Raw genomic sequence first — 23,084 nt, forward strand, 5'->3', positions numbered from 1 at the left:
TTAACTTCCTTTCTTACTGTGGCAACAGGGTTCACTGATACAGTTTTATAGTTGTATATATACAGTTTGTTAGTCGTATAGCTATATATTTCTTGCCAGTAGAAGAATCATAGAAATGGCAAAATATCAGCCTCTAAAATAACTTTCTAGTAGTACGTATGTAGGTGAAATGTGAAGAAAGTGGGTCATGTATGCAGCACCAGTTACAAGTGAGTGTAAGAAGTATTATTTAGCTTTAAACAGGCAGCACCAGTACAGTTTGTAGAGAGACCCAAATATAGGTAAGGCAGTGATGCCACAGTACCTGACCCAACTGAGCCTAGAGAAACACTGTATTGGGCTGGAGAGATGGCTCAGAGGTTAAGAGCACTGGCTGCTCTTCTAGAGGTCCTGAGTTCAATTCCCGGCAACCACATGGTGGCTTACAGCCATATATAGTGAGATCTGGTGCCCTCTTCTGGTATTCAGGTAGAATACTGTACACATAATAAGTAAATAAATAAAAAAAAAAAATAAAAAAGAAACACTGTATTTATTGCTACATAAGCCTCAGTTATATTTTGTGTGATTATTTTATAATGTACAAGTAATATAGCGTGTTTTTCTACGCCATTGTATCTGTTTTCATAATTTAATCTTTAATTTAATCTGCAATGTTGCATTGGGTTCATGGATATATATTTTCTAATGTCAAAAATGCAGTAAAACATGCACAGTGCATTTTAGAGGAAGCAGCCTCCGGCAGTGTGTGTGTGTGTGGGGGGGTGGTAGGTAAATTCTGGGCTTTGGTTAATGTAGCTTAAAGGCTTCTTTTTATTTTCCCTTTAGAAATAATAAAATGCACATTTAAGTTTCCTAGCATGATCTCTTCTTTGCTCTCACCATAATCCCACAGCTTTTAGAAAACAGTTAATTATTTTAGGGTTTCCATAAGATAGGAATTTTGCAGGCTCTAATGGAGAATCTGTTTCTGTCTTTCTTCATGTTGTTGGCCAAATTTCATTCCTTGTGTTTGTGGACTGAGGTCCACATTCCCTTCCTGGTCATCACCTGACAGTTGTGCTCAAGTTTCTGGAATATACTCTGATTCTTTGGGTCATGGCTCTTAGCCTTCATTTTGAAGAGCAAAAGCTGTGGGTTGAGTCTCTTTACATTTTAGATCTCACACGCACCCCACCCAGCTTCTCCCTTACAAGCTCTTTGACCCTAGCTCTAGCAGGTTTTCTGCTTTGTGGGCTCAAGTCATTATACTGGTCAAGTGTGCCATTTTGGTTTAATCTTTTTGCTTCCAGGGTGGTGTCCTTACTCATCCGCTAAATTTCATTGCTGTATAGTAGTCCCACAGGTTCCAGAGCAAGAATGGGGATCTCCTGTCCTTAGTTGCTCCCGAGGCTGCTGTCAGGTAGAACTAGAGCCTGCTCCTATCTGAGTGCTCCCTGTGAGAGAGTATCCTGAGAATTTTTTATTTATTTATTTATTTATTTATTTATTTATTTATTTATTTATTTATTTTCGAGACAGGGTTTCTCTGTAGCTTTTGGTTTCTGTCCTGGAACTCGCTCTTAGTCTAGACCAGGCTGGCCTATCCTGAGAATTTTTGAATGATTTTATGATCTATTATTTTTATTACTTCAGTGTATGGTATGACCCAGAATTAAATGACAAACCTAGGCTATCTGCTATTAGTATGAAGAAGGCCAAGCCACTTATTTGAATCAGAGGATTACAAATTAGTTTTTAACTCTTACTGGAATAACTTTAGAAAAACCTGTAAGTAGTCATTAACCTAAAAGTTTACTTTTACAGAATAATTTTGAATAAGAACAGATGCAGTCTTTGTTATTTTTGCTTAAAAGACTTAATGTGTGTGATTTTTCTCCTTGTTTCAGTTTTTAAAAGGATAGGTAACATTTTTGTTAAATGCCTCAAAATTGGCAGGAGATTCCATCTTTTAAATAATATTAATCATCTACTTGTTTGGAGAAAAGCAATTCCTTTTGTATTGAAAGCAGATTGTTGGAGTCTTGTACTTTTGTCAGGGCCATAGAAGCATTGATTACTTAACTGATTTTCTTTGTGATTTAAAAACCACTTAGAATGCATGGCTGTTAGATTGGTAATAATAGAGCCCATCCGGTCTTGGCCGGTCTTCTGAAAGGGAGTGTTGACTCAAGGCCCGAGGTTCTTTCTGTGTTCTTCTGTAAGCAGCCGAGTGGGGGATGACGCACTGTTAGCATTTCTTTCTCATTTGTTTAGTTACTGACAAAGGTGGACTTTAAGTTTGTTTGTGCTGGACTCTGATGAGTCTGATTGCTGTCGGCAGTCTCTATCTCTGCTCTGTTTACCGATGACCATTTTACACTTGTTTTTTCTCACTGCAGGATGATGGAAGTGCTTTGGGCAGCAGTTCCGCTGACCTGCTACACTGGACCACTGCAACCACCATGAAAGTCTTGTCCAACACCACGACAACCACCAAGGCTGTCCTGCAGGCCGTCAGTGATGGGCAGTGGTGGAAGAAGTCTTTAGCATACCTGCGGCCTCTCCAGGTAAGCAGGGCATCTTCATAAAATTGGTTTTATGATCGGCACCAGTTCTCCAGGGCTGCTGTCCAGTTGTTGTCAAATGGCTTAAGAAATCTGGTCCTCACATTGGGTAAGGAATGAGCAATCTGTTTCATAGAATGTGATTTTCTTTCATGTATTCCTTGCAAAGAAACTGAGATTCATTTGAGTGACACCTGTTTTATATATCAGGATTAAAATCCAGGGAGATGAAATAAGAAAGGGCCTCTGAGTACTCAGTTGCTTCTGTTGTATTTCTGTGAGCTGGTAGTTGAGGACAGGCAGTGTCATCTTTGGGACAACTCTACAGACTCCTGCTTCTGCACTAGAGTTACAGATAAGGCTAACAGTAGAACAGTTGAGGCTGCTCTGCTGGTGTCTTTAATATGTGTTTCATTTGCTGCTTCTCTTCTTTGCCACACTGCAGTTGTTTGTAGTGTACCAGAAACTAAAGGATAAAGAAATGTTGGTGCAGTACCAGTGCATCCCAGATGCTCATGGAACTGTCACTCTTCATCCGCACTTTCTTCACCCAGCTACTTATTTGTCCATTTAGATATACTTAGTAGTCATTTTCTCTGTCTCAACAGCTTTAAATACCGGGGATAGAATGAGGAAAGACTTCAGTGTAGTTTTGTTCTCTACAATGGTGGAAAAGATGAAATATCTACATAATAGTGAAATGATTTTGCTATATAAGGATAACTTTAATATGGTGGACTAGTAGTCACCATTATCTTGAATGGGAAAAAAGAAAGCAATCTTCCAAAAATCAGTATGAGACAGTCTTGTCTTCTAGTCAAATGTTAGTTAGTCAAATGCATAAGGCAAGGGAGAGAAATAAAAAGGATGTATACAAGCAGGGAAGTGACAAATTGTCCTTGTTTTCAGATGATGATACTACAATTAAAAGTTCACATTCAGCCAGTGAAATTCTTCAGAAACAAACAAACAAACAAAAAATCCTGAAATTCACATGGGAACATAAAGACCTGAAATACCCAAAGCAGTCTTGAGCTAATGAACAATTCGGGATGCATTGCAATACTTGACATAGATATATAGTGCAGAGATGCGATAATAAAAGCAGCATGCTAGTGGCCCCCAAACAGACACACAGCCTACTACCCAGTGGACTAGGGTAGAAAATTTAGAAATAAGACCATGCCCCTAAGGCCACCTGACTCTTAATTATGATACTGAAGTGATACAGTGTGAGGGATTAGCCTCTTCAGCACGAGGTGCTGGGGAACTGAATAGTTGCATACACAAGAGTGAAACTCCATTCCTGTCTCTCTGTGAGATTCAGGGACCTGAAACCCTGAGGCTATTGGAGGAGAATAGGCTTAGGAGGAAGAGCCAGAATGGACACTTGGGACTCTGGGACTCTATCAAATGGGAAAACTTCTGCAGAGCCAAGAAAGGATGAGCATTCTGATAAGAATGCTCACCAGATGGAGAAGTCCTTACCGAATAGGCAGCCATCTGACAGAGAATATCTGGAATAATAAGCATCTCTAATATTTAAATAAACTGGTAATAATCAAATTGAGGAGTGGACAGTGGACAGACATTTCTAGCAAATACAGCTGGATAATGAGTACATGAAAAAATGTTCAACATTTTTATCTATTGGATGAATGCAAATCAAAACTACATATGGTATACAATTCAAACCAGAATGGCTACCGCCAAAGAATAACAGATAACTGGCAAGAACATGGGGAAGAAAGAACCTTACTCCTGGTGGGAATATAAATCACAGCCAATATGGAAATTGGTACAGAGGTTTCTATAATTTAAGACAGCACCCATATGGTCCACTGTGACAGGCTGCCTGCTTGTGTTTCTGTGACACCATTTACATTGCCAAATTATGGACTCTGCCTAGTGCCTGTCAACAGAGGAACAGGTAAATAAGGAAGTGTGGTTTGTACTCTAAATGAAGTTTGCCCAGTTATAAAGGACAAAGCTGATATTTTCAGAGAGACAGAACTGGCAAGGACCGTAGTAATTGAAATAAGCCACACTCAAAAAGACAATAATTAGGATGTTTCCTTTCCTGGTTGAAAGCTTGAGAGAGAACTTGAACTAAAAAGTGGACATGTGGAAGATGAGGGAGTGGACCATAAAGAACGCATAATGATAGCCTCTGTGTAATTAATGTGTACCATAGCACGCACTTCTGAGGAAAACGAGTGAGAATGACCAACAAAGATAGCGTGAGCAGGCCAAGTGAATAAAGTCTTTAGTGAGAGAGTAAAGTTTTGGTTAGAGGGATGTTAGGTTTTTCAGAAAATAATCATTGCACAGAGAAATGTGATTGAGCCGACCTACAACCCTGGTGTGAACATACAGCCGTTAGTGGGGACGTCAGCGCTGAAAGCGCTTGCAGACTATGATGTGACTGTGGGCCTTGTCTGTATCAGACAGAAAGCGTTGGAGAGTCTGGATAGTGTGGCTGTGTGTTGCACCTTTTCTTAATGAGTGCATGTAACTGCTATGTGGAAGGGCAACGCTCAGGGTGGAAGCAAAGACAGATCCCAAGCTAGCTCGCTCTCCCGGTGGGAGATGCCAGTCACTTGGAACAGTTAGGAAGCAGTGAAGTGACTGTTGGGGAAGTGTTTTAAGTACGCCCTGATGGTCTCTCTGGGGCTTATTCAGGAAAGAGGAACTGTATGGGCAGAGGTATGCAGAGGTGGTAAAGGAGGTTCCACTTACTGAGGTGCTGACCTTGCCCTTGGGACAGACCTGTCTCTTCATGTGTCACACTGGGTTATGATTGTCATAGTTTTCTTTCTTTTACCAGGTGGATTTTCTTTTTTATTTTTTTTGAAGGCTTATGTGTTAAAAGTGTCCAACACTGTTATTTTTTGATGATCGAACATATTCTATTTATTTTTATTTATTTATTTAAAATTTCCGCCTCCTCCCATCCCCCCATTTCCCTCCCACTCCCCCCACTCCCTCTCCCTCTCCAGTCCTAAGAGAAGTCAGGGTGCCCCGCCCTGTTGGAAGTCCAAGACCCTCCCCCCTCCATCCAGGTCTAGGAAGGTGAGCATCCAAACAGACTAGGCTCCCAAAAAGCCAGTACATGCAGTAGGATCAAAACCCAGTGCCATTGTCCTTGGGTTCTCAGTCTGCCCCAATTGTCAGCCACTGTCAGAGAGTCCGGTTTGATCACATGCTCGTTCAGTCCCAGTCCAGCTGGCCTTGTGAGCTCCCATTAGATCAGTCACACAGTCTCAGTGGGTGGGTGCACCCCTCGTGGTCCTGACTTCCTTGCTCATGTTCTCCTTCCTTCTGTAACATTTTTTTTTTCTTTTTAAAAATATAGCAGCTTCATTGTTTCTTGGGCTGTGCCTGCCAAGAAGTCTGCCATAATCGGTGCAAGAATGTTTGACTTAACTTTCCCCATGAAGAGTTTTTGCATCTATTGGAAGAAAGCAGAGAGTGTAGTGAGTGTAGCTGGGCAATAGATGCTTGCTAATCATGTCTGATGAAAATAAACTAAAGGATGTTTGGATGGGGAATGATAGTGGAGGAGTGCAGCTGGGGAAAGGGGCACAGTCAGACCATGCTGTGATTTGCTAAGACTTTAGCATGTGAACCTGAGCCAGGCCTAGAGAAACAGTCAGACCTCCTTGAGGGGACCGTTTCAATGGAGGGACATAGGCTCATGATAGCATGTATAACCAAATCTGCATGGTTGGCAAGGACCACCACCTTTGGTGTTAACACTCAGTGTCTTGGCTGCTCGCCTTACTCAGAGCCACTGCAGTTTGTCAGCAGAGCAACACAGGGTGGGCTCTTAGAGTGGCTATTCTAATGCCACTGTTCTCCAGGACTTCTCAGTCATTGATGTCCACATGGCCAAGGAGGTCAGGAGGCATCAGGGTGGCTGCAGCTGCTGACCTTAGGTCCTCTGCTGGTCATCTGTGTCATGCTGCCTTAATTGTATAAAACCCACTGCTTGCTTTCTCTTGTAAGCACACCCCCACTTCCCACCCTTCTCTCCCTTTCTGCCTATCTTTGATCTCTCTTTTAATTGAACTTTCTTCACATTGTTCTTTCTAGGGGCAGGAGTTTGGTGGAGCATATCAAATGGGAACTGTAGCCAATGACAACCTAGAACAACAAGGATGCCATCCTTTTTATGAGTCGGTCATCACTAATCCCTTTGTCACTGAGGTAAGGACAGTGTGCTTAAGAAGAGGATTCAACTGCCATGAATAAGGAGAAACTAAAATTGTCCTGAACTACATCTTGGGCTTGGCTCTTGCCATGGTGGTCATTGGTTCTGGGATTTGTTTCATATAGATCATAATATTTTACAAGTTGAAAATCTGCCAACTGTTAAATAAAACAATGTGCATTAGTGAGTAATAGTTATCCAGCTCACCAAGCACCATGAAGTCCTGCAATCGTGTTTTCTAAGTGAAACTTCTGCTGTTGTGTCCTCTGAAGTGACCCCTGCTGCCTATCATCAGGTCCCCGTTGAGAGCTTTGCTGAAGTGTTGCTGAGAGCTGGGAAGTTGGCAGAGGCCAAAACAGAAGTGTTTCCAACCACGGAAGGTAAGGCAGGCTGCGACCACTCAGCAGGGCACAGGTCCTAGTGGGGGCAGCTCAGCAAGAAGACATTTTCAGTCATTCTGAATTGCCTGATGGCATATCCCTTTGTCGGAAGTATTTATTGAGTTCTTACTGTTTTCTGGATTCACATTTAAAAGACTGAATATTTATTTATTATGTATACAACGTTCCTTCCATGTATGCTTGCATGCCAGAAGAGGGCATCAGATCTCATTACAGATGGTTGTGAGCCACCATGTGGTTGCTGGGAATTGAACTCAGGACCTCTGGAAGAACAGGCAGTGCTCTTAACCTCTGAGCCATCTCTCAATGCTCTACAATTACTGTCTTTAGGATGTTAATTGACATAGTGGACGGTGCGCTCTGCTCAGTGTTTGTTTCTCTTCTTGGAATGTAGAGCTAGTGTTGATCTGCAGAGCTTTCTATGTAGTAACATATTTCCAGGGAGGATGCTTTGGAAAAGAAAGAAGTGTGCAAGTTTACTAAATACAGCTTATTTGTCTTTTTTCCCCACTTCTCTTTTTAGTTTGATATTTCTTTTGAAGTTTCTAAGCATTTTTAAAAAGTATTTTTTTAAAAAATTATATATATATATATATATATATATATATATATATATATATATATATAGTGTGTGTGTGTGTGTGTGTCAGTGCTTGCTCCCACCCTCTGGACCTTTTTCCTGGCAGGAAGCCACCTGCATTGTTTCTGTCAGCTCTGTTCAACTTTAATTTCAGCCTCCACTTGCTGCATCTACTAGCAGTCCTGCCAGAAGCTGCAGGATGGTCTGTTTGGGACATGCAAAGTACTTGTCCATGTGGTGGTGAAGGGGACGGTGTGGGTACCATGACTATCAGGTCAGGTTGTAGACTGTGCTCTTCATTGATCTGAATGCATGTTTGTGAGCTGTTTGTGGGGTCAGTAGGATATCAGGGTACAGGGCTTTATATGTGTGTCCTGGTACTTTTTTAATATCTAATATTACTGCTTAAAAAATTTTAGGACTAAGAAAGGAATTTTGTACATACCCTTAATTTGCTGTGAATATTTGGTATAGGGATGGTTTTAATAATAGCTTCTTTTATTTGGATTTATCTTTTCTGAACTAGCAAATATGGTGTCTTTGAACAACGCTAACACATAGAGAAACTATGCACAATAGTTTTATAACATGTGATAATGGCCAGAAACCCAGCCGGAATGAGGAATCATAGAAACTAAATTTAATTAAATTTAAAATCGTGATAGGAATGTGATTCCTGATGACTTCTGATGTGGATTATAACACACACTAAACTTCCTTGGACGATTTGAATTTTTAGACTCTTTTAATAAAGTTGATGAAAAAGGTTTTATATAAACCAACTGAAGAAAATAATCATTATTTAGCTGAATGAATGATTTAATGGCTAATGATTTCCAAATCAATAATAAGGGTGTCTTTGCTTTGAGTATTTAGCGCTGGGATGGAATTCACCATGGAAAGCATTGTAGAGGTTTGGAACAGATTATCTGATTTTGGATGTTTAAGTTGTTTGGAAAAATGCATTGCCTCCAAGGGTTGCAGGCTAGCATTGCAAATTAAACTCAAACACACTGCTAAAAAAAAATAGAGCAATTCTTTTTAAAATTTGTATATTTCAAATTGTGATATAAAGTTCCCGTGATTGATTTTCTTTAGCCAGCATGGAATTTTGTCCGTCCTTGTGAAACCCCTTGTGTTTATTTTTTTCTCTGAGAAGCGTCCACTGTTGATTCTGAGACTGCTATGTCTCCTTTATGTGTGGCTTGACTGGCCCTTTGTAGCAACACTTGATTCCCAATGAGAGCTGCAAGAAAGTTTTGATGCCAGTATAAGGCATGATTCCCTCCCCTTCCAGTCCTCCCATCGATATACTTTAATGGCTGGTCTGTTAGGAGAGGCACCAAGCTAGGGTGGAAGAGAATAATGAGTTATGATCTTATGTTGAAGAAAAATGTTATGTGATACTAGCAGCTTTGTTGTGGTTGGGATGAGACATGATCTGTCCCACCTGGGCTTGTGATGGGGTGGACCCGGGACTCCTTTGATTCTAGTAGAAAGCACTTGGGTGGTTATGAGCCTAGCTGGCTGAGTGCTGGGGACCAGATCTGGAAAGCTGTTCTAGAAGGGAGCTTCTGTGAAGAATAGGTGAACAACAGCAGATTGAACATTTGACATATTTAAGTATAAAGGAAGGCTTTTCCCGCCAAAATTTTATTAAAACATTTATTATTCTTAATAAAATTGAAAAATTCTACATTGATTATACCCGTAGACCTTCATCTAGAGTTGGCAATTTATCTTTTACTATACATACTGTGGTTTTATTTCTTCACCCTTCTACACCAAGTCCAAGTTACTTTTTCACGTATTGCAAGGTAAGTTGCAGACTTGACTCTTTCCTCCTCCACATAATATTGTTAGTTTTGAGATAGGGTTAATATTTACTGCTTTTCCAACAGATAAGGATTATAAATGGTAGAACAGAAAAATAGTCCAACCGAGTGCTGCACATGCTTTTGTGACGCCCTGCCCTGTCCAGAAATATAATGTTGCTGTCCCCTTCTCCTAGCCAGCGCACGTCCCACCCTCCTCCTAGAGCGCATCCATGTCTGACTTGCCTACTGCACACACATTTTTGGCAATTGTAGAATGCATGCAGTGGAATCATTTGGTGTGTAAAACTTACGTAAAACTTAATTTGAGAGGTTTTGAAATCTTTTCTTGTCATGACTTTTAGTACATTGTCTTTTTTTTACTGCTGTTGAGTATTGATTTGTTATATGACTATGAAACAGTTTGTCTACTTTGTTGTGGAAGGACATGGCAGATTCACATCAGAGGCTCTCACAAAGAGCTGCTGTGGACTTCCTGATGCAAATGTCTTGTAGCTGTTGGAGGGAGTAGGCTGCTTGTTCATCCTGACCACTCAGAACTGAAATAATCAAACAGAAACTATATTAATTAAAACACTGCTTGGCTAATTAACTGTAACTTCTTATTGGCTAACTCTTACATCTTAGTTTAAGCCATTTCTATTAATCTGTGTATTGCCAAGTGACAGTGGTTTTACCAGCCACATTTCGGGAGCATATCTTATTCTGGCGGTGGATCCATGGTGTCTCTGACTCCACCCTTCTTCCTCCCAGAATTCAGTCCTGTCTTCCCTGTCTGTAACATGGAGGGTCCTGTTTGTTGTTGGGGTTTTTGATCCGCCCAGTACCCCACAACTGTTTAGCCCCAAAGAAAATCACACATAGATCTCCATAAATTATAAGCTGATTGGCCCTTTAGCTCTAGCCTCTCATTGGCTAACTTTCACATCTTGATTAACCCATTTTTTTGATCTATGTTAGCCATGTGGCCCATTACCTTTTTCAGTGAGGCATATCACATCCTGCTGCTTTGGTGGTCTGGGCAGGAGTAGGAGGAATCAACTTCCTCCTTCCCAGAATTCTCCTGTTCTCATTGTATCATTTTTATTTTCTGTCTGGTTTTCCCACCTATACTTCCTGCCTGGCCAATCAGCGTTTATTTAAAACATGATTGACAGATTACAGACAATTCTCCTGCATCACCTGTCTACCTAAGTTCTGCCCTATAAACAGGTCAAGGCAGTTTCTTCATTCATTAATGCTAATCACAGCACACAGAGGGGACTCCCACATCACCTCCCCTTTTCTGTTTAAATAAAAAGGAAGGCTTTAACATAGCAAAATTACATTTAACAAAACAGGTATCAAATAAAAATTGCAGTTACAATATTTATATCTATTTTATCTTTTATCACAACTAAGGAAAACTGTAGCTATAAATTCTTCAACTCCATCAAAGACTCCAGAAGGGTATAATATTACCTAAGTAAATAGGAAGTACATTGTAAGTAACTTCTAAAACTCTAGAAATGACAGAGACATCTCATTGCCTGGATAGTCACCCAGAGTTCTTCTGTACCATTGGGGCAACCATCTTCAGCCTACAGGCCCATAGTATCTGACAGACTTTTCCATGGAGCAGGAAATTTTAAAGGCACTTCAGTCACATTCTTCTGTGTCCTGCAGAATATCTTGCAGACTCTTTCATGAAGCAGAAACTCTAAAGACTCGTCGCACCTTTAGGCAAGCTCAGCAGTCATTTCTCTATGGATCCTGTATGTCCAGTTCAGGATCCAGTTCATCTTACAAACTCCATAAGGAGCCTCTTTGATGCTCATCTTCCTCTTGAAGTAGATTGGTGCTGCCAGGAGCAGATGTATCTCACTGTCATGAAATGTCCTAAATTTTTAAAGCATTTTAAATGCCATATTCTGAAGGTCTCTGAAAGATTTGTAGAATGCCTAACTAACTGATATATATCTAGAAAAATCTAACATGACTATAAGCTTGATGAAAATAGATGACTATTTTTTAAATGATCTACACAAACACAAAATACATATACATATAACAAAATTGACCTTAAATTTGTATCAATAAACCAAGATCCATACCAATGCAAATTATTCATATCTATATCATATCCCGCTTTAAATGTAAACAAACAATGATAAACAATATTTGGGAATACGGGCATAGTTACTTTTCTCCAAACTTCTTCCTGCTTTTTGGGGGTGCTGTTAATCAGGTCTTTCATGATGTAATCCTGTGTGCTAGGCTCATCCCAGTCACCAGTTGCGTGAAGTAATTTTTTGAGGGTGTTCACAGCGACCTTTCAGGGGTCTTGTTCTGTCATACCACACAAGTCTAGAACCAATCCACAGATTCTCATCCTCTTTTTGAAAAAGAAGAACTTCTTTTCCAGAGCAACTTATCCTCAGACCCAAATTCTGAAATCAAGATACCTTTATAATATACATACTGGTTTCACTTACCAGCCTGTACAATGAACTGTCTCTCCATACTTAGCTCCTTCACAGTCAAAAAATTCAAAGAAAACACAATAATTTTCATATTCCACACTCTCTGTGAAATTTCCACCTTTATGTGGCTTCATTTTCTTTACTCCTTTTAATCTATAACTATCTGTACTCTGTCTCTTTAAAGACTTTACTTTTTAAAAAAAAAAAACATTAACTGTATTTTATGACTCTATACTCTTTCTTCTCTCTCCCAAGCCTATGTGCATTTATCCATTTAGAGGTCGTTTATGTCTGAATCTGTCCTATTGTGAATCTGTAATTCTTTACTGTCCAGGAACCCTCTTACAATGCTAAGTGCCTCTTAAAACTTAAGCTGCATCATTTCTCAGGGTAATATGGCAGTGCCTGCTTGCCTCGCCCAGTCCAGCATGGTGGAGCTGCTCACGCCTCTGAGCCATGTGCACCGCCCCACTTCTAGGCACACAGATGGTCCATGCCACCATCAAGCGAGCTGTAGCAGTCTGCTCACAAACCCCACTCAAATGCTCTGTCTCCAAAAAGAGCTAGAGAACATGCTGGCAGCATAGCCTAGAAAGTCTGCATTTCAAAATGGCATGTCTTTTTATCTGCTCCTGCTGCTGAGTCTGGAAAATCTCTCCTAAAGGAGCTGCAGCAAGCCACCGGCAAACAGCAAAAAGCTGTGTTAAATTTTGTATTTTTTTCTAGAATTCCTTTCCAAGTTTTCTCAGGTTTTATGTGCATTTAGCTACCACACGTTGGACCACCAATTTTTGGAGGGAATGGGCTGCTTGTTCATTCCAACCACCCAGAGGCAAAATAATCACACAGAAACTATATTAATTAAAACAGTGCTTGGCCTATTAGCTCTAACTTCTTATTGGCTAACTCTTACATCTTAGTTTAACCCATTTCTATTAATCTATGTATCGCCATGTGGCAGTGGCTTACCGGCTAAGTCTCAGAAGAATGTCTTACTCTGGTGGCAGATCCATGGTGTCTTTGACTCTGCCCTTCTTCCTCCCTGCATTCAGTCCTGTCTTCCCTGTCTACCTAAGTTCTGCCCTATCAACAGGCCAAGGCAGTTTCTTTATTAATGCTAATCACAACACAAAAAAGGGACTCCCACATCATGAAGCCATAATTTTGTTTCAGTTAAGCAGGTTTTAATTTGGAAGTGCTGGATTAGAGATTATACATTTGTTTCATTTAATAAGAAAATGTCAGACCTCTCTTAGTGTTTAAATGTGGTGCGTTCCTGTCCTTTAGTTCTTCAATCTGGCAGATTCTGACCAGCACCACATTTGGCATATCCTCCGTATTGGATACACCCTATATTCTAGCCTTGGGCACCACTCATTAGATGTTTCAACTCTCAGACACAGCTCTCAGAGTCTCACCCATAGGTAGCCTTTGCAACCATTTTGATTTTTTTGGCTGTGTTTCAGTTCTTCATGTTTGTTGATAAATGCAAGCCAGTGTGTGGGGTGAGGGGTGCCTTTCCCTTATGGTGCACCCCTCACTTCCTTGTTCTGTCCTACCTTGTCTTCTTGGTATGTTGTTCAACCTTTATATTGGATTTTCTTTTATAGAGTGGTTTGACAAGGAGAACCCAACCGCAGAGACTTTTGCATTGTCAGTGTAGTCAGTTCTTAAAATCATGGTTCTCCAGAAAGGAATGGAAATCTCAAGGGCCTTTTATTAGGGTTAATTTCAGGAGGTCATTCCATGAGTGAAGACTTACCTTGTGCACAGTATTTTGGACATGTTTTCTTTATCTTGGGCAGATGAAATAGATGTTAAAAAGCCTAGTACGATGGGTCAGGATGTTCAAGTGTGAGCGAACTGGCCAGCTCTGAAGCCATCCTAGCATTGGTACTGCAGAGAGCAAGGGCTGAAGTGGAGACGTGAGAAACACAGGCCACTTATGGCCATTTACTAACAGCCATGAAAATTATAGTTGTGTGTACTTCCATCCCCTAATGCTCCCTATAGTAATTTGTCCTGTGATTCTTAGCAACACACACTAACAAACAGATAGGGCTGGTTCATTGCTTGTAATAGCATGGGGTATCAACAACCGGGTTTGTACTGATAGTAACTGTCTTACTTGGCTTTCCTGTTTCCTATCTGTACACATAACTGGTTTTTAAATTTGGGCCTATGTTCATAAGGTTTGAGATAGCATTATTCAGAGGGGTTTTGTGTGTGTGTGTGTGTGTGTGTGTGTGTGTGTGTTGGGAGAAACTAATTCATTCAAAGTATCAGTTCTATATGTATCCCATCAGAGCAGATATTTTATAAATGATAGGCAGTTTAGTCAGTGCCTCTTGTTACCTGCAGGAATACCATGAGCAAAGGCCACCTGTGAATGTCAGGTTGATTTATCTGGTGTATGTGAGAGTGGCATTTGAAACCACAAATAAAAGTCACCACACAGTCAGCCCAGATAAGAAATTTTAACTTTAATTGTTTAAACAAAGGGTAGATCTGGAAAAGGTTTGTTATTTTTTTATATGGAGAGGGCCAGTTATACTGGCTTGGTTAACACTACAGTAGTCTTACTGTGTGAAGAGGACATGGAAGGAAGAAGACTGAAGGTGCTAACTACAATAGTCCTACTGTGTGAAGAGGACATGGAAGGAGGAGGACTGAAGGTGCTGACACTACAGTAGTCCTACTGTGTGAAGAGGACATGGAAGGAGGAGGACTGAAGGTGCTAACTACAATAGTCCTACTGTGTGAAGAGGACATGGAAGGAGGAGGACTGAAGGTGCTGACACTGCAATAGTCCTACTGTGTGAAGGGGACACGGAAGGAGGAGGACCGAAGGTGCTAACTACAATAGTCCTACTGTGTGAAGAGGACATGGAAGGAGGAGGACTGAAGGTGCTGACACTACAGTAGTCCTACTTTGTGAAGAGGACATGGAAGGAGGAGGACTGAAGGTGCTAACTACAATAGTCCTACTGTGTGAAGAGGACATGGAAGGAGGAGGACTGAAGGTGCTAACTACAATAGTCCTACTGTGTGAAGAGGACATGGAAGGAGGAGGACTGAAGGTGCTAACTACAATAGTCCTACTGTGTGAAGAGGACATGGAAGGAGGAGGACTGAAGGTGCTGACACTACAGTAGTCCTACTGTGTGAAGAGGACATGGAAGGAGGAGGACTGAAGGTGCTAACTACAATAGTCCTACTGTGTGAAGAGGACATGGAAGGAGGAGGACTGAAGGTGCTGACACTACAGTAGTCCTACTGTGTGAAGAGGACATGGAAGGAGGAGGACTGAAGGTGCTAACTACAATAGTCCTACTGTGTGAAGAGGACATGGAAGGAGGAGGACTGAAGGTGCTGACACTGCAATAGTCCTACTGTGTGAAGAGGACATGGAAGGAGGAGGACTGAAGGTGCTGACACTGCAATAGTCCTACTGTGTGAAGAGGACATGGAAAGAGGAGGACCGAAGGTGCCAGGTAGAGAGTCGGAAGGTTGTTAAGAGTCATTCTTTTAAAGGACAAAAAACTTGAATCCGGATATTGCAGCATGGAATGAAAGGTGTGTGTGAAAGCCCTTTAGTGGTGACCCATCAGGAGTTTTGATTACTTCCTGCAGAGCAGGGAGCAAAGAAGAGACTGGGGTCCTACATGCCTCTTGAATTTTAAGTCTGGTTTACAGGGATGAGTGAAAGGTTTCAGAAATATTGAAGTCATTGTGTAAAGAGGAAGAAGTTGGGGCAGAATGTTTGTGCCATCATCAACAGATACTTAGCAATGTCAAGTCTTCTGGGATGGGTTAAAGGAGAAGGGAAATAGACCAGAGTGTCCATTGACATCAAGATTCTGGGGGTTTATCCACAGGATAAATGTAAAGTGGGACTAAGATAAAGATATGACAGCAACCTCGTCCACCATCTAGGGGAGAAGAAGTAGAGGAGAGGACCATTTGGGGACAGGTGGGGAAAAGTCATGCTGTTAGAGCCTACAGACAGAATCATCTAACCTTGTGCAGTACCACAGTGAGAGCTGAAAAACGTAAAGGAAAAGGAAGAAAATTAGGTTTCACAGCCTGTGGTCTCATATCAATTGGGATGCAGGGATGCAGAACTCAGGAAGTGGACATGAAGGCAGTGAATACCATGCTCTGGACCACTCATTTAAGATGAGCAATGAAAACACAGCTGAGGTGTTAGCATGGCTAGTTGCCAAAGGAAGGATGTTTTCCCCCAGCCATCACATGTGTGTTGGCTGATGGCACAGCACATAGGAAAGGAAGGACTTACTGGGACTCTGAGGTGTCCTTTGCAGATGCATGGAAAGCCCTGCCATCTTCTACAGAGAAGATGAGGGGCGACTGGTACAACTGCTGTGGAGTGCTGCATAGGAGTGGTAGGCAACAGCAAGCAGCTGTGGGTTGACACACCCCATTAATCAGGGGTGGCTGTTAGAGTATACAGTTCCTTCAGAGTGAAATTGGTCTTCCTGCTTAAATGCAGTTACTAATTTATTAAGAATTGTGATTTATATAAAATGGAAGCAATTGCCTCTTTTACCTGTGGTACCTACCTGTTATAGGAAAGACTTACCATTCAATCATTATTTGGAGGAAAATTAAAATAAGTCCTAACTGAAAAACAGCACTTCAAGCCAGGCACTGATGGAGGAAGTGGGCTCCTGCCTGCTAGAGACTGCTCTGCACTTTCCCTGCCTTGTTTCACATACTCTTCGCTTAAGAGGCCAATATTCTCAGACCCCAAATCCAAGATGCCTTGAAAGCCAAAAGGACTTTTGGTAACTTGTTTCTAAGCCTGAACTAAGCAGACATGAGGCTATTACTGTCTGTTTATCCCCTGAAGTTGAGAGTCTGAAATGCTTTGTAGCACATTCATTCGTGTCTGCGGTTACTGGCTGCTCCCAGAGTGTACTGCTGGTGAGGGTGTCCTGCGCCATGTCCAGCAGAGCCTTCTGGAGTCTGAAACATTCTCTGCGCTGCAGCTCAGATCAGGAGGACGTGGTCATTTTTCCAGTGCTGTCTAATTCTAGAGATGGTGCTCTTCTTCATTTATCACTTGTCTGAGCTTCACTGTGTAGTTCTAGATTTTTGCCCTAGTTATTCCAGGCTACAGCAGGGATTTTAGGTTTCCTTAAGTGTGTAGACACATAGGTATGAAAATAATTGTCATGAAGGGAGGTAGTTGATACAGACCCTAAAACATGGGTAAAAGCAGCTGGTAGGCAGCAATGGCTAGAGGGATCAGGGAAGGCATGTGTAAAGGTCGTTATTGATGTTCTCATAAGAGGAGAGGGGAGCATGCGCAAGGTTAACTTTGAGTAGAATGAATAGCCCAAGGCTATCAGTTTAGATTCTAATTGTCTAGACCGGGCCCTGGAGTGATTAAGATAGATAATTATGGGACAGTATATAACAACCAAGTAAGAGAAACTGGTGCAGAGTTTTGAGTCTGGGTTTGTTTCACATGTCAAATCTAGGCTCACAGGCTACTCACTATCTCCAGCATCAGCTAGCTCTGGGAAGATGGCCTCTCTGGGATTAGCAAGGATTCCATAATGTCAAAGCAATATAAAGATAGAAGATAGTGTAATCAGCATAGTTGTGTGTCTGGTGTCTGTGCGGGTGGTGTTGTGTTGTATAATCAGCATAGTTGTGTGTCCGGTGTCTGTGCGGGTGGTGGTGTGTTGTAGCAAACATTTGTGTCCACAGTGATGGCTTTCACAGCAAGGGCAATGATGACCCTTAGGAAAAGCTTCAAGTGGCATTTTTGTTAATACTCATAGCGAATGAGAATTGCCCATTTATTGTTCTATTGTTATTTGGTATAAACTGTGTATGTATATTACTTAAGTTCAGAGATGTTATTAACAGTTTGGGACATAGTGTACCTTTTTTAGAATAATTTTTCTGGAATTTCTAATATAGATGAAGACTTTCCCATTTTTAAATTGTTTGCTGGAGGCTGTTTATTCTAACAGCCAGCATTACTCTTATGATTCCTTATTTGTTTGCTCGGGAGCATCTTCCACATTGTAAGCATATGCCTAGTTACACCCCCTGTGGAAACAAACTTTAATCCCTAGTGGTGCTTTGGTTTTTGGAAACCAGGAACTGTACAGTAAATCAAGGAAAAGTTGAATTGATGCTCCAATAAAGATGTGATGACAAGACTGTCAGTAACGGGGCTTAATTTCCCAGGTGGGACTGAGCTTGGCTCTAACCAGGCTCTAGCTAGCTGGAGCAAAGCCACAACCTGTGAGACTGACGCACCTGAGGGATCCTTGGGAAGAGATGAGTGGATTCAGATAAAGGAGTGAGATAATCTGAAGAAAATTGGAGCAGAATTGGAAATAAACTAGGTCAGGTTTCAATTAAAGGTCACATTTGAAGACTTCAAGAAATAAAATTAATAGGGAACAAGTCTCAGAGTGTGAAACACTGGAATTTCCTTAAAAGGAGGTTTCCAGAGAACTGGTAGACTCCACTGAATTATAGACAATGTGAGATAGACATTGGTCAGAACTGCAGCTCCCCAAGATACCTGGGAAATGAAGTCCATTGCTGACCATTGTGTGTGCAGTTTCTGTAATATGCAGTTAAAGTTTTCTTAAGTAGTCCCGAATCTTCTGCAACCTATACTTTGTATACTTTCTTCTGATATTTTCAGTGTGTGAAACATAAAGCTTGTGCTGTAGTTCATCCTTAGGCTTGAAGTCTTCAGGGACACATCGTCACCTTGGGCTTCTGTTTTGCTTCTATAATTGTTGGTAAAATCGGATTCAGGCTTTTTATGTTGTACTTTAAAATTATTTGTATAGAGACTTGCTCTTGTCCTCACCCATTCATTCCTGAATGAAAAGGAATTTGCTTCTTGTCTTTGAGAATGTCTGCTTAGAGATTTCCCTTAATACTGAGTGAAGGGATAAATTTGGAAGTGGGTTTTGAAAGGAAGAATTTATGATTTCTTTGGAGGCCTGAACATGGTTCCTAAGGCCTGGAAAAACATTAGGGATACATCTTTTCTTTACAGAAATGGAACACTCTGAAAAGGGGCAGACCAGAGAAAGCACAGTGTTTTCTCCTATGACTCACCACAGGAAAATTTGAATTTGAAGTGGCAACCTTTGACACTTGTGGCCTCTTCCTACTTCTTCCTGCCATCAGCTAAGCTCAGATTACACTAATAACTTAAATATTTGTCCACGTAAGGCAAGTTTCCTGTGGGAATCCTGCAATGCATTTCCAGAATCAAATTCTGTTTCCTTTGGGCTGTTCATACAGTGTTCTCTTTCATTTTAAGATGTGTTTTAAAAATTCTCTACTGAGAATTTTCAAGCAAACATACACATACACACTGAAATTAGCAAGGTTCAAAAACTACAATTCCGTGAGCTTCTATCCAGTTACAGTAGCCATTCCTCATGGAAGCTGCCGAGCCACACATGAGCCTTTTCACTTGCTCTGTGGAGTATATTTGTATGCACTGCCCCAGCACAAGAGAGGAGAAATTTATAGCAGTGAGAGCCAGCCAGAGTAACTGCGCATCTTCCCTTAGAGCTCACGCTCATTGCTGCACCCTGCCCATCCTCCTCTCCTAAGAGCCTGTCTGCTACATATGTATATATATGCATATATTATTGTCTAGATTTTACAAATGAAAGAAAACATGTAGATTTTCCTAAGATTTTCTGACCGTGTTTAATATTTTTTTTTTTTTTTTTTTGGTTTTTCGAGACAGGGTTTCTCTGTGGTTTTGGAGCCTGTCCTGGAACTAGCTCTTGTAGACCAGGCTGGTCTCGAACTCACAGAGATCCGCCTCCCTCTGCCTCCCAAGTGCTGGGATTAAAGGCGCGCGCCACCACCGCCCGGCTCCATGTTTAATATTATACGTTCTAAGTCTGTTCATTTTCCTGTATATTTTGTGATTTCATTGATAAAATGCTATTCAGCTATCAATTTGATGTATATCTATATATAATTTGGTATACATACACACATATATATAAAACTTTCCCCAATCATCTGTTGATGGACATCTAGGTTGATTCCAGTTCATTGCTATAGTGGATAATGCAGGAATAAACATGAGGTGCAGATATCTCTATGATGGCATTTGAGACTATTATGTGTTTTTTAAACAGTGAATTCACACTGTGAGCATACATGATTGCAAGGAATTTGACTAAGGCCACAAATAAATAAAATGCATCCTTATAAAATAAATCGTGTTTAAACCCAGAACTGATTGGCAATGTACTGGTCTCTTAAAGTTATGACATTAAGCAGGTTGTTGCTTGTAATAATTCTTGTGGAAAAACTGTTAATGGTTAGAGAACTTTAATGCATGAGTAAAGCAAATGGCTGCTTTTCTTTTTGTGAACAATGAGGAGTGTTGTTCTTGTAAAGAACAAAATTGCTGTCATTTTGTTCATAATCTAGGGACTTTTCCTAAATTACAAAGCTATGTGGTTTTTTATTTTTAAATTTTTTTTATGTGTATGGGTGTTTTGCATAAGTGCATGTATGTCTGTGCTCACAGAGGCCAGAAGAGGGCCTTGGATCCCATGGAATTGGCATTATGGGTAATTGTGAGTTGTCATATAGGTTTTGGGAATTGAAACTGGGTTCTATGGAAGAACAGCCGTACATTAACTATTGAACCATCTCTGCAGCCCCTTATTAAGCTGTCCCACTGTTCTGGTCTTATGGCATTCATGTAATCACCGCAGTTAGCTGTTCTGGATACAGAGGGTTTTGCAGCAAGATCCTAGTCTTTGAAAAGGCTGTGTTCTGAGGACCCATCATGGATGTCTTTATGCTTGAACTTTACAAGACCTGCTCTGTCAGGGTTATCTCAAGTGTTAGTAACACACACTCTAGATTTTCCCAGTTACAGAGAGATGAACGTAGTTAGTCTGTTTAACATAGTTTGATGTGATCTGTGTTAAGTCAGTGTCAAGTAAAGTTTCATGAGCAGGTAAATCGTCTTAAGCTGTTTTTTTGTTGAAATCATACAAGGCTAAAAGCATGACACTTTTGACTAAGTGCCATGTGGATTCTAAAGCAATGTAAGGTAATTTTAAAGAATTTTTTTTATTCTCAAGAATATCATACATGTATACAATAACCATATTTACCACCCATTTTCCTCCAGTTTTCCACACAGGCCCCCCCTTCCAGTTCCATGTCCCCCTTTTTATTTTTTTCTGTATTCCATTAAGTCCAATTAGTCTTACCGCTTTGTACATGGGAAGTCCTCCTGGTGGCCACATTCTCAAAAAAGAGCGATTCCCCCTCCCCAGTTGCTCTCAGCTGCAGAAGGCAGTGTTTCCCAGGACTCCTCCCCTCTTCTGTCTGCCTCCTCTTCCTCTGTGGTCCCTGCACCTGGCAGGTGGGGGTGATGCTGTAGATGTTTCCGTTGGCACTGAGCACTCATGGCTCATTCTCAGCACTGTACCAGGCGAGCATCTGTTCGCTGACTGCAGCAGAGAGCAGCGCAGGTCCATGCGTACAAACATAAATATTCAGTGGGAATTTTACAGCATGGCTTTTTAGCAAAATAACAATCGCAAGTTCCACCCTGAGTAATGCAGTTTTTGTGTTTATTCCCTCTATATTCAGTTCTTTTGCAGCTAGCAAGCGATGCTTTGCCGCATGACATGACACTGGCTCTTGCTTATCTTCTTGCCTTACCACAGGTAAGCTCACCTTAGCAACAGAAAACTTAAAAAAATAAAAAAAGCCTATCTTGGGAATCATTGTCAGTGAAACTGTGTATGGTATATGTCTTCCTTTCCTGATAATGTCTAGGTACCAGGGCTCAGTCAGTATCCAGAGACCAAACTGTATAATGCTAATTCAATGTTCAGTTTGTCTTTCAATCTGCTTTTATATAGTGAGGTCTACTTTATTTCTGAACTTTCCTACTACCTGTTACTAGATGGATTCAAGCTGATATGATAGGAAGTTTGTATTATAATCCTAGGGTAATCAGTGCGTGATAACTTCTGAGTTGATTCTCCACCACTTCTTCCTAGGTGTTAGATGCTAACAAGTGTTTTGAGAAGCAAGCTCACTCGGCATTGTCTCTCCAGCTGGCAGCGTACTACTACAGCCTACAGATCTATGCCCGATTGGTTCCATGTTTCAGGGACAAGTGCCATCCTCTTTACAGGGTGAGTCCTTATGGTTTCTACTCTACTAGTGAGTTGAAGTATAGCCTTTCTGAAATAGTCAAAATAAGCTTTTGTATACAATGGTTTCCCACAAACAGTTCTTGTAGTAGGAGCTGCGGGCTGTGTTCCTGCCGCCCCAGCTCCTGGTCGCCTGGCTAGCTTATGCCCCAAAATAACAACACACAAACTGTATTCTTTTAAACACTGCTTGCCCCATTAGCTCTAGCCCTTACTGGCTAATTCTCATATCCCGATCAACCCATCTCTAATAATCTGTGTAGCACTAGTCTTACGGGGAAAGATTCAGCATGTCTGACCTGGCGGCTTGCTTCATCGTGTCTGCCTCTGAGAGGAGCTGCCCTGCATCTGAGCTCACTTCCTCTTCCTCCCAGCATTCTGTTCTGTTTACTCCACCCACCTATGTTCTAACCTATGAGGGCCAAGCAGTTTCTTTTTTAATTAACCAATGACCTTCCTCCATCATTTCCCCTTTTTCTGTTTAAACAAAAAAAAAAAGGAAGGCTTTAACTTTAACATAGCAAAATTACATATAACAAAACAGTTATCAAGTAAAAATTACAATATTACATCTATTTTATCTTTATCATAACTAAGCAAAACTATAACTATAACTAACTATTCTTCAACTTCATCAAAGACTCCAGAAAGATACAATATTACCTAAGCAAATAAGAAATAAGCAACTTCCAAACTCTAGAAATGACAGAGACATCTCGCTGCCTGGACAGTCACCCAAAGTTTCTCTGTACCGTTGGGGCATCCATCTTCGGCCTACAGGCCCGTGGTATCCAGCAGACATTTCCATGAAGCAGGAAAATTCA

The 23,084-nt window shown here is 41.0% G+C and overlaps 1 protein-coding gene across 2 annotated transcripts in view; it reads left to right on the top strand.

Annotated features, from left to right (window-relative positions):
• Positions 1-23,084, top strand: part of Nbas (NBAS subunit of NRZ tethering complex) — a 319,717-nt gene that overhangs the window by 183,453 nt on the left and 113,180 nt on the right. For both annotated transcript variants that reach the window (XM_057768127.1, XM_057768135.1), the window contains exons 36-40: positions 2,382-2,549; positions 6,642-6,755; positions 7,055-7,139; positions 21,689-21,765; positions 22,105-22,242. In XM_057768127.1, the coding sequence (XP_057624110.1) occupies positions 2,382-2,549; positions 6,642-6,755; positions 7,055-7,139; positions 21,689-21,765; positions 22,105-22,242 (582 nt within the window). The remainder of the gene's footprint in view (positions 1-2,381; positions 2,550-6,641; positions 6,756-7,054; positions 7,140-21,688; positions 21,766-22,104; positions 22,243-23,084) is intronic.

Source organism: Chionomys nivalis, chromosome 1 (genome assembly GCF_950005125.1).
Source record: "Chionomys nivalis chromosome 1, mChiNiv1.1, whole genome shotgun sequence".
In the NCBI taxonomy this organism is placed as follows: Eukaryota; Metazoa; Chordata; class Mammalia; order Rodentia; family Cricetidae; genus Chionomys; species Chionomys nivalis.